Source organism: Peromyscus eremicus, chromosome 7, assembly GCF_949786415.1.
Source record: "Peromyscus eremicus chromosome 7, PerEre_H2_v1, whole genome shotgun sequence".
Lineage (NCBI taxonomy): Eukaryota > Metazoa > Chordata > Mammalia > Rodentia > Cricetidae > Peromyscus > Peromyscus eremicus.
Window position 1 is genome coordinate 72977578 of NC_081422.1, and position 12761 is coordinate 72990338.

A 12761-nucleotide genomic window follows, 5' to 3' on the forward strand; every position below is an offset into this window, starting at 1 on the left:
ATGAAACAATTGTTTTTCTCAGATGACTATTTTTAGTTCTTGCTAGAACTTATCCTTAATTCTTCTCTGTCTCTGAAAAATAGTGTAGTGTTTAAGACAGGAGTTTGTTGTCATATACTGTTGGCTTTGATTCAGGAATTATGACTGTCTTAGTTAGGGTTTTTATTGCTGTGAAGAGACAACATGACCATGACAACTCTTATAAAGAAAACATTTAATTGGGATGTCTTGCTTACAGTTTAAAAGTTTCAGTCCATTATCACTCATGGCAAGGAGCATGGTGATGTGCAGGCAGATGTGGTGCTGGAGTAGCAGCTGAGAGTCCTACATCTTGCAGGCAACAGGAGGTTGACTGAGACACTGGGAAGTATCCTGAGCATATGAAACCTCAAAGCCTGCCCCCACAAGGCCAAACCCACACCAACAAAGCCATGCCGCTCAATAGTGCCACTTCTTATGAGATTATGGGGGCCAGTTACATTCAAACTACCACAATGACCTTAAGGACTCAAGAGATGGTTCAGTGGTTAAGAGCACTGGCTACTGTTCCAGAAGACCTGGATTTGATTCCTAGTACCCACATGTAGGTTCACAACTACCTGTAACTACAGTTCCATCTAATGTCCTTTTCTGGTCTCTGCACGTGCTTCTTGCACATGGTGCACAGACATATATGCAGGCAAAAACACCTATATACATTAAAAAAATAAAAGTTGTGTGCTGTAGAATATTATTTTGAAGGTGTGTTACTTTTGTTTATGTTGCATTTGTTTAACTCTGTGAAGCTGTGTTACTGTGCCTGTCTAAAACACCTGATGGTCTAATAAAGAGCTGAATGGCCAATAACAAGGCAGGAAAAAGGATAGGATAAATAGAAGGAGAAATCTGGGAGAAGGGACAAGAGATCTAGCAGCCAGATAAGGAGGAGGACACCAGAAGTCAGCCACCCAGCTACACAACCAGCAAGCCACAGAGTAAGAGATTAATAGAAGTAAGAGAATGGGAAAAGCCCAGAGGCAAAAGGTAGATGGGATAATTTAAAATAAGGAAAGCTGGCAAGAAAGAAGCCAAGCTAAGGCTGGGCATTCATAAGTAATAATAAGCCTCCATGTGTGAATTTATTTGAGAGCTGGGTGGTGGGTCCCCCCAAAAAGAGTGAAAACTACTAACAACAGTAGTGACCCAGGGCAAATCAGTCAAAGCTTTTAAGCCTTAAATTTTCCCCCTTCTACATAGAGTCAATAATATTATGTATTTTGCAGGATTGCTAGGAAGTTAAATGTAAAATCATAGATTTATCCTGTATGGAACAGCTTCATATAGTGTATTGTTTAAGTGACTCAAGATGTGTCACACGTGCTTGACACTTTGTTAGTTTTCCATTTATCTTATCCCTTCGATCCAGATCATTTATTCACTATTCAATTGACAGTGATGAAATTAAGCACATACCTAGCATGTGAAAGACAATGGGGGTTCCAACTTGGGGGCACTCCAAGACACACAAACGGCTGTTCTAGGGCCATGTTGGGAGGTATGGCATGCTATACGAGTACCGAAGGGCACCCAGAGGCAGAGCGGAGTTGTGTCTTAACTAGTTTTGAATTTTAAGGTTTTTTTTTTATTTTTAAAAATTATTTTTTGAGATTATAATATAGTTATATTCTTTCCCCCTTTCTTTTCTCCCTCCAAATCCTTCCATACATCTCTCCTTGCTTTCTTTAAAATTTATGGCTTCTTTTTTCATTGATTATTAAATATATGTCTATATTCCTATATATATGCTTATTCATAAATACACAAATATAGCCAGCCCTGTGTTTATAATGTTCCTTATATGTATATGTTTTCAGAGCTGACCATTTGGTATTGGACAACCAATTGGTGGCTCTTTCCTGGGGAAGACTATTTCTCCCACTGTCCACATTTCTTAGTTGCCTGTAGTTCTTTGTATAGGGTTGAAGCCTCCTGGGCTTTTCCCTGTCCACGTTAGCATGTCCACATAATTCTTGTTGTCCTTGTTCAGCTCATGTTTAGGAAGTCATATTGGTGAAGCTATGGGTGTAGCTTATGACATTCCTAGTAGATACAGTCTCATTCCCTGGTCCTCTGGCTCTCAAAATATTTCCATCATCTCTTCTGAAATGTTCCTTGAGTCTTAGGTGCAAGAGTTGTATTGTAGATGTATCATTGGGACTGGGTTCCACATCTCTGCGTTTTGATTACTTGTAGAGATTCACCTGCCTCTACGTCCTGAGTACTGGCATTAAAGGTGTGCACTACCATGCCCAGCTCATATTTTGAAATAATTTTAGACTGACAGAAATTGAAAAAAAGGAGATAGGTGACCCAAAGTCTATATAGCCTCATGCATTTTTTTTTTTAATTGTAAAATCCAACAGATGAACTGACTATAGTGTCTTAGGCTGACAAAGCCAATGATAATCAGCATCAAGGAGTTTTCAAACAAGGAGAGTATAAAAGTCAGGTGGGATTAAAAATGTGATGTATTTTAATAATTTAAATTAAAAAAAGAAAGACAACTAACCCCTTAAACTTTCAGTTATTGATCATTGGAACAGAGTAGATTGAAAAAATATTTGTAGTTCTGAGGTCACTGTCCATGTGGTTTTGGTAAATCATATGACTTGTCTGCTGCTCAGGCTGCTTCTTCAGAAATAAGAGAGTTGAATACGAAAATTTCTAAACTTCACTCTGCTGCGAGGTGAGGGTTCTGGGAGCCAAGCTCGCAGCCCTTCCTCTCCAGTGCCCTTTCCTTCCTCACTGTCATTGTCAATGTTTATTGCAGATGATACCGCAGAGTACGCTGAGCGGTTTGCAGAGGAAGGTGTGGGCAACCAGATTGATTTTCAAGACTTTTCGCTGGTTAGCAATCCACACGTCAGGAAGCACTTTCCAGAAACGTGGATTTGGCTAGACTCCCACATGGGGTAAAGATTTGTCAAGTTCTTTGTCAGTTTATGTTTGCTTAATATATATTTTGGATAATACTTTCCCATTTTCTAGTGTATTTGAAGCATAAATGTTGTGTGTCAATGGACTAAGGGGATTAGGGAGTTTGGGGTTTAGAATGATGTTGATTGAATCTAGCTGTAGTGTTTGGTTGAGCCATATGCAGATCGAGGCCGTAAAGTATTATTCAGGAGGGGGTGAGGTTTTGTAGAATGAAGGGTGAATTAAACTTCCTTGAAGTCTCCTAGTTTTTGTTGGAAGAAAATCCATAACAGAATTGATAAGGATTCAAACAAAAACAAATAAATAAACACACACTCACAAAGTTATCTCTAAATTGAGAGAGGAATATTTGGAGTAAAGTTTAAAAATATGTGTTGAAAAAAAAGTTTGTGAAAGCCGGGCGGTGGTGGCGCATGCCTTTAATCCCAGCACTTGGGAGGCAGAGGCAGGTGGATCTCTGTGAGTTCGAGGCCAGCCTGGTCTCCAAAGCAAGTTCCAGGAAAGGTGCAAAGCTACACAGAGAAACCCTGTCTCGAAAAACCAAAAAAAAAAAAAAAAAAAAAAAAAAAGTTTGTGAAAATATAGTAATCAATTGTGAAAGTATGAAGCTTGTAGAAAGATTTTATTGGAGTGTGCAAAGTATGATGCTATAAAGTATTTCCTGAGAAATTGAAATGCTACGTGATTTTAAACTTAGAAATATAAATGATGTAAATATGAAAATTTTTCAATTCAATTCAATTCCAAAAATTGCTGGTTATGTTTGTTGACTTATTTGGGATTATGTGAAATCTTGGTTTTGTAATTTCTGCATTTGTCTTGACTTCAGATCCAAGATTTACGAAGACTTTGAAGTTACTGTACCTGATTCCATTACTTCTTGGGTGGCTTCTGCTTTTGTGATCTCGGAAGACTTGGGTCTTGGGCTAACAACTGCCCCAGCAGAGGTAGATACAGAAGAGGGTCTCTCCAATCTAATGAAATGAGGCTCAGAAGATGATTGACTATCCACTGCTTTATTTATCACAGTTTACTGTGCCTTTACCTTTCTGCTTTCATCTGCATTAACATCTTTGAAAAAATTATTGTATTATTATCTATAATTTTATTTATTTTTATTTTATGTGCATTGGTGTTTTACCTGCCATATATGTCTGTGTGAGGGTGTTGAATCACATAGAACTGAAGTTACAGATAGTTGTGAGCTGCCATGTGGGTACTGGGAATTAAGCCTGGGTCCTCTGGGAGAGTAGGCAATGCTTTTAGCCACTGAACCATCTCTCCAGTACCATCATCATCATCATCATCATCATCATCATCATCTGTGTGTGTGCGCACGCGCGCGTGCGAGCGTGCGCATGCCACAGCACATATGTGGTGGTCAGAGGACAACTTTGTCGAGTCAGTTCTCTCCATCTGTCTTTACATGAATTCTGGGAATGGGAATTGAACTCAGGTTGCCAGATTTCCAAGCACCATTTCCCACTGAGCCATCTTGGCGGCCCTGTGTTAAATTTCTGAATATGAGTTACATTAAATTGATAGATTTGGTCCTAAAGTTAAAAATATTATTACTTAGACATTTTTCTACATTCTAGGTTTTTTTTACATTCTTTTAGGCAGAAGTCTTTTAGTAAAATCAGAAAATGCAGACATTGTTGAAGTTTGTTCTTTTGAAAATGAGGTCTTCTACCGTGTTGTAATAATGCCTGTATAAACTCTTGACAGAAGAGCATGGTGTGCACGGCAGTGCCCAGCTGTGGTGGTCCCACATCCTCTGCCTTTACTGTAGGCTGGAGGCAGTGTTCCAACTTTCCATACACAGAAAGAAATTCTAGAGTAAAACTGAATGTTCTGTCAATGGTGCATATTTTCTGAATAATAAATACATATAGCTAATTATAATTAAGGTAAATTCATCAACACCACTAATAATAACTAATTTAGTACATCATAAATGTATCAAAAATATTCAAATTTAGATAACGTAATATTTTATAGAATTTTTTTGTACTAAATTTTAAGTGTCAAGATTTGTTTATTTTTTTCCAACAGTGTAAGCCTTAATTCATCTTGTCACGTATTTGTAGACATTTCTTCCTAATTATTCAACTCAAGTAATTACTATTATTCTTATTGTTTTTCAAAATTTCAATGTTGAATGAATTTTTATTTTATTATCAATTACTTGCCACTACCTCCACCAGGATAAAGTTCCATATTATAAATAAATTTACGATAACTTGAACATTAATATGTTATGTATGACTTTGTTGATAGACATTACTATCTATGAAATGAATTCTTCTCTAGGCAGGAATTTCCTTCTTATTTGTTGTTAGAAACAAACAACCGGGTATAATTTGTTTTATAACTTACATTTAAGCTTGTAATAACAGAGAAAAATAGGCCTTTTGCTAAGATCAAGTGTAATATTTTAAAATTTTATATATATGAGTGTTTTCCCTGCATCTATGTATGTGCACTGTGAGTGTGCCTGGTACTCAAGGAAGCTAGAAAATGGTGCTGGAGCCTCTGGAACTGGAGTTGCAAGTTGACTTGTGAGTGCTGGGATCAGGTCCGGGTCCTCCGCAAGAGCAGCAGGTGTACTTAACCTCTGATCCATTTCTCCAGCCCCTATTTGGTTAAACAATTTATTATTGACCTAATGCCAGATTACTTTAAAGATGAGTCAGCTTCTCAAAGTGTCCAGCAGACAGTCCTTCAGGTCTGTGCTTAGGAATATGAGGATCACGGAATGGCCTTAGCCCAATAGCTATCACTCCTATTATACCCCAAAGCCTCTATAACAGATGTTTGTGTTGCCTCCTTACCATTTCCAAGTGAAATTTGTAGAAATAAAAGTGCTTTGGATTTATATATGGAATTATGGTGGAAGCTCAGGTCATTTAAACAGATGGTTTATTTATATGAATGTCTAAGCAAATATTCAGCATCTATATAGATACTTACATGGCGTCTTAAATGATATGATCTGTAGAGTCAAATGCACCAAGCCACAAATTGTATTTGTAAGTCCCAAATACCAAACTACATGCTAATAATAGACAAGTCAAGAATCATGAGGGATGAGGTAGTAGTAGTTCATTGTTTGGGACAATCCTAAGTATTGTAGAACTTCATTCCACAAAGTGTCACTAGTGCCCTTCAATCACTGTGACAATCTAAAATGTTCAATCTACAAACGTCCACAGAAACCTGGCTGTATGTCCAACTTTTTGACATTTGTGTGATGGTCTTGTCATCTACAAAGTTCACAATTGAGAAATAGGCAATTAAATTTCAAAAAATAAACATCTCAAAAAACCCCTCCATGTTTAATTTTGTATTGGTCCGTAATCATGTTGGCTTTGGCTGCATGTGGCCAACAGGGGCATAGGTTGGACATACTTACTAGAGGGACTTACTTCTGTTATTGAGACCATTGGTCTAAAGTAACCAGGCTTAATTTCAGGCAGGGGAGGAGCTTGGCCTCTCCTGTAGGTCTTGTTAACAGTTTCAGAGTTCCAAGAGGGAGACATGTTTGTCTGTGTACATGTGAGAACACAGTAAGTAGAACAGTACTGGGCTGGCCACATTGAGATTTCCCCACGGGAGTCTCAAACACAGACTGATTGGAGAGTAACTTTTGAAGCAAATGATGGCATCAATACAGACTCGATAACAGAGGGGCAACTTGTTTTGGTATCAGAGAGAATGGGGTATGGTTCTGGCACTTTCACTTGTAGGTAGTATGAGCTTGTAGTAGTTTCGGAGATTTATGAACATGATTTTTTTTAACAAATAAAATAGGAACATAGCACCCTTATAGGTGTATAAGGATTGTGTGAATAATTTACAAAGTGCTTGGTCTCTACTGGGTCCGTAATGCAGTACAGTCGTTACTATGCTAAGTAGCTGTCAAGTCAGCTTGCTACTATTTATTTGGTGTAAGTTGTTAACTGGTGTTGGTTGATAGGCAACAGGATACCTCTATGTGTTACAGGCTGTCCAGGTTCTGTGGATATTGTTCTTACTTGTGTATAATGTGAAGCATTTCTATCTGAATCAAAACATGTATTCATTGTGTTCTTTCTAGCTGCAAGCCTTCCAACCATTTTTCATTTACTTGAATCTTCCCTACTCTGTTATCAGAGGTGAAGAATTTGCTTTGGAAGTAACCATATTCAATTATTTGAAAGATACCACTAAGGTAATGTGTTCAAGGTTTTGTTGATTATTTATACTTTGGGACAAAATTGAGGGATTGAGGATTGATTGGTTGCATAGTACTTGAGCATCAGGGTCTCCAAGCATTTTTAAAAAACCATTTTAACCTTATTTTGCTTACACACACACACACACACACACACACACACACACACACACATTTATTGGTTTATCCTTTTAACTTGGTAATTTATATTTTTAAGGAAAATTTAATTTATTCTTTGACAATTTCACACCTGTATATAATACATTCTAGTCACATTCACCTTGACTTCTCTTATCCTTCTTCTCCTCTCAATAGGTTCCTTCTCCAACTTCCATGTCTTTTTCTTTTGCTTTTGTTTTTGTATTGTGGCCCACTTGCCTTTAACAAGGGCCACCCACCCACGTGAGCATGTGTGTGGAGCTGTTCACCAAAGTATAGACAGCTTTCTGGTGGCTACACCACTGAAGACAGTGACTCTCCCTCCCTCCACAGTTACTGGAACTTCCAGTAGCTCCTCAAGGATGGGCTGGACCCTGAGTGTTGTGGGCCAAGTCTTGGCATTAACCTCTGCTCATTGCTTTGGCTGAGACTGAGAACAGCACTAGTCTATGGGTATAAACATAGAGTAGGCCTTAGAACTAGTCAGAGGCAGTTGGTTACAACCAAAGCTGTCATTCCACTGTTGCACTGATGGGCATATCTTGCCTGACAGATTGGTACTATAGCATGCAAGATCCACATATGGGGAATTATTTTAGTTTGGGTTTCTATTGATGTAAAGAGACACCATGACCACGGCAACTCTTTTACAAAGGGAAACATTGAATTGGGGCTGGCTTACAGTTTCAGAGGTTTAGTCCATTATCATCATGGTGGGAAACGTGGCAGTGTTCAGGCAGACATGGTGCTGGAGAAGGAGCTGAAAGTTCTACATCTTGATCCGCTAGCAGCAGAAGGAGACTGTGAGCCATACTGGGTGTAGCTTGAGCATATGAGACCTCAAAGCCACCTCCACAGTGACACACTTCCTCCAACAAGGCCACACCTACTCCAACAAGGCCACACACACTCCAACAAGGCCACACCTACTCTAACAAGGCCACACCTACTCTAACAAGGCCACACCTACTCTAACAAGGCCACACCTACTCCAACAAGGCCACACCTTCTAGTAGTGTCACTCCCTATGGGCCTCTGGGGGCCATTTTCTTTCAAACCACCACAGTAATGCCATTGATAATTTTTCTCCTTAAGTTACCTGCATAGCAGCTTTTGGCATTATGAGGGTTAGCCAACAAGGAGGAAGTTTCTGGCTCAGTTGTAGCATGTTTTTCTTTGTAGTATAACTAGAGTATATGGTTATCTTTGGCAATAGGGACTTACCTCTGGTGGGCAGTAACTTGTATTTTTCTGGGGTCCTTTGGGGCCTCCCTGACCAACAGCTCATAGGGACAAATCAGATACCTGACATTCCTCCAAGCTTTTTGTACTTTGCTGGGAGACTGAAAATATACATATGCTGTTAGTGATTTCTTCTGCTTATTAATGTCTGGGTGTATCATTAGAATGTCTGCACATTCTCTTAGTTTCCACTATAGATCCTCCCATTTAGCCAGGGGACTTCCTTTTGGTCTTGGTAATATGCCTTTCTCTCTCCCACCTCTCTGCATTTCTTACTGGTCTTCTGTATCTACAATGTGTTTTCTCTTCTCATTACCGTTTTGTACCTGCAGCAACTGGTAAGGATTTATTCTCTCTGAGACAGATTGCAGCTCGGATTACTTTCCTGAGAAACTTCACCCGCTCTGTTATGTTCATTGTCTCCATGGCAATTCAGTGTGTTATGTTTTCAGGGGTTTATTTTATGAGTCATACTCCTGTGTCTCCTCAGGCAGACGGTTTGCTGGAAGGTGGGGCTTAGGACTTAACTACTGTTTGTACTGCACTTACAGTTGCATTAGCCAAATGGTTTAGTTTTCTGCCCTTGAGTTATTAGGCATATGCTGTTAACTTTATTGAATGAAATACCTTACTACCTTTAAGTATGCACATCTAGATGCATGGTAAATCAAAACATTTACTTACTGTTTTTTGGTGTTGCAGATTGGATAGGCACAAGTGTACCACTGAGCTGTTCTCTCAGCTCCAGCCTTTTGTTTTCTAATTGTGCTTTTTAATGTGGTCAGAATGTTATAGTATAATAAGTAGAGATCTGACCAGAAAGCCTATTATCCAGTCTGCTGATCATTAGCAGATAACTTAATAACATGATTATAGCTTTCTTTTCTTTTCTATGAGAGTCATAGTTATTAGTGAACAAATTGTCCTGAGAAAATAAGAAAATAAATTGGAAAATACTTTGTAACATGTAAGGCTCATGCTGGTTGTGGTGGGAACCACCTATAATCCTAACACTTGGGAGGCAGAGTCAGGAGGATTGCTGCAAGTTTGAGGCTAGCTTGGCCTCCGTAATAAATTCCAGGCCAGCTAGGCATACAAAGTAAGACTCTAAACCCTCCCTTGCCTCTGGGCGTAGTAGTGTACATCTTTAATCCCAGTACTCGGAGACAGCGGCAGAGGCAGACATGTATCTGTGAGTTCAAAGCTAGCTTGATCTACATAACAAGTTTTAGGTCAGCCAAGACTACACAATAAGACCCTGTTGCAAACAAAACAACAAAAACCTCAAGCCTGGAAGAATATTATTTAAGGAGAGTAGAAACTTTTGGCATTTTAATAAAAGTGTGTAAATCAGGTATGCTTTAGAGCTGACAGTGATGGTGTCACCTTTAATCCCAGCACTCAGGAGGCAGAGGCAGGCAGATCTCTGAGTTCAAGGCCAGCCTGGTCTACAGAACAAGTGCCAGAAGTTCCAGAACAGCCAAGGCTAATATCTATCTCTATCTCTATCTCTATCTATCTATCTATCTATCTATCTATCTATCTATCTATCTATCTATACTAGAATAATATTTCAACCCATTTATCTCATGCTTCCCTAATAAGACCTGTATCTCTTAAGATGGCACAGTTAAATCAAGAGGTGGTGAAACTAATATTAGAAATGGCTTTTCTGTGTATAGTCCCACCACTCAAGGGGTTTGTGTAATAAGAGAAGTTAATGAAAGGGCTGGTGATGAAGCCAAAGAATGCCTTTCCCCAGATGTATCTTGAGGGAGAAGGGGAATGCATATAATACATCCAGTTTTCTCTGCTTTCCTTTCTGTTTGTCCCCCTTTTGGCCTCATCTTGGTCTCATTTTCCTCTGAGTCTCATCCTTGTAACAGCACTTAAAATAGCGATAGAAACACTTTTTTTTTTGTACAAAACTTTTGGCTTTTATTTTTTTCCCTCCCAGGTTATCGTGCTCATTGAGGAGAGTGTTAACTTTGATGTTTTAATGTCTTCAAATGACATCAATGACACCACATACCAGCAGACTGCCCTGGTTCCCAGCGAGGATGGTGTCACCCTTCTCTTCCCTATCAAGCCAACACAGTTGGGGGAGATCCCCATCACAGTGAAGGCTGCCTCACCCACTGCTTCGGATGCCATCACCCAGAAGGTTTTGGTAAAGGTAAATATTGGGGGTTTAGATGGATACAATAGAAACATAACATGGAATTGAAAAGCAAAAGGGAGACGGTGTTTCTGTGTCAAATTTGTTGACAATCCTAAAATGTCCTCTCCTCCACCCTCTTGATAATACTTAGTTGTTTTCTCATGTCGGTAAAAGTATGACACACAGACGCTATAAAAATATTGACGTTTTCCTCTTTAAATCTGAGTAGAGACATGACTATTAGGATGTTCAAGTGTTTTTAAACAGTCATTTACATCCACAAACTGTGGTACTGGGATCCTGTTGGGTCACGGTCAGGTTGATAAGGTAGAGTAGGCATTTTGGAACGCCTCAAAGTAGATTTTGAAGACTGTTATTTTGGAGGACATTGTGCATAAAAACACAGCCCAGCATAGTAGATGGCCGGTCAATCTTGTTCTGGGGCGAGATTGCTTTGGATTTGAATCTCTGTCTGGTGAAAGGTGATTTCAGTTAGGGTATTTAGTGCCTCTGTTTGGATAACAACAGGTGAATTTGCTCCCCAGTGGTTTCTTTGCCACATCTTCACCTTTCCCCTGGTCATTTCCATTCTGGTTCTATGAAACACTTTCTCAGTGTAATGAGAAAGCAAACGCTTAATACATTTGAAGTCAACATCAAGACAGGGTAGGTAGGTATGTACTTGTGCAGCTGCGTCCCTAGCAGGCTAGAATCGTGTCTTCCTATCTGCACAGCTCTCTGTTAACAGATAATCAGACACCATGTTGTGTTCCTTTCCCCACAGGCTGAAGGCATAGAAAAGTCATATTCACAGTCTGTCTTACTGGATCTGACCGACAACAAAGTACAAACTACCATGAGAACTTTGAATTTCTCGTTTCCTCCCGATACGGTCAACGGCAGCGAAAGAGTGTGGGTCACAGCCATTGGTAAGGGTAATGTGTGTCACCGCATACTGGCTGATTTGCACGTGAAAATAAATTTTTTCATCTATTTATAGATGTATTGTCTTACTTAGCCCTCTTAAACTGTGGAAGGTTTTAGTTGGCGTCAACTGCTGTAACATTGATCAGTGCATTTCAACATGCAGCATGCATGTGGGGGTCTTCCTTGTCAAAAAGTCCTGGTTTAGTATTTCTGGGGTGGGTCTGAGCTTGATTCCTTTTCCTTCCTTCCTTCCTTCCTTCCTTCCTTCCTTCCTTCCTTCCTTCCTTCCTTCCTTCCTTCCTTCCTTCCCTCCCTCCCTCCCTCCCTCCCTCCCTCCTTCCTTCCTCCTGCCTCTCTCACTTAAACTTCCTTCCTTTTTCCCAGGATGAACACAGGGTTTTGTGCGTGCTACACAGTGCTTTACTCCTGAACTATATCACTGGCTCTTTGTTTTATGAGATAAGGTCTTAGTATGCAGCCAAGTCTGGCCTTGAAATCCGTATGTAACCTGGGCTGTCCTTGAAATCCAGATCCATGCATCCTAGCTTCTTTGCTGGGATTCTAGGCATGCATCACCACGCCTGCCTGGAATCTTTGAATTTCTGAGGTGATGGTGTTGCTTCTGGGGTACAGATACACTGAGCAGCAAGGCCACACCACTGTGGCTAGAGGAGGAATGTCTTGTAGAGCAGACTCCTGGACTCTGTGACTCGTGGCTACTGCTGAGGATCCTAATCTTACACAAAATGTTTTAAAACACAAATATCTGGGTTTTTCTCTAAACCTACTAAATTAGAATTTCTTAGTCTATGATCAGGACAAATATAGTTTGAAAACTTCCCACCAGTGAGTCTGGAAAGCAAGACTTGAGAACCCTTGCTTAGAACAGGTTTCTGGATAAGATCTAGCAACCTTTACAGTAGGAACATTACTTACTTCTAGTTGCCTTAACCTAAAATGCTTTTAAATTAGACATAGCTTTTCCCATGCACCTGAGTTTCCTTCAGAATTAAATGTCAAGTCTTGCCATTTTGATTTAAAGGAGTACTTAGTTTATACCCTATCATTATTTAGGCAGAA

The 12761-nt window shown here is 39.6% G+C and overlaps 1 protein-coding gene across 1 annotated transcript in view; it reads left to right on the forward strand.

The window, feature by feature from the left end:
• Nucleotides 1–12761, forward strand: part of Cd109 (CD109 molecule) — a 105815-nt gene that overhangs the window by 64323 nt on the left and 28731 nt on the right. Inside the window, exons 18-22 of the mRNA XM_059268272.1 lie at nt 2810–2951; nt 3806–3923; nt 7076–7189; nt 10551–10769; nt 11539–11683. Of these exons, the coding sequence (XP_059124255.1) occupies nt 2810–2951; nt 3806–3923; nt 7076–7189; nt 10551–10769; nt 11539–11683 (738 nt within the window). The remainder of the gene's footprint in view (nt 1–2809; nt 2952–3805; nt 3924–7075; nt 7190–10550; nt 10770–11538; nt 11684–12761) is intronic.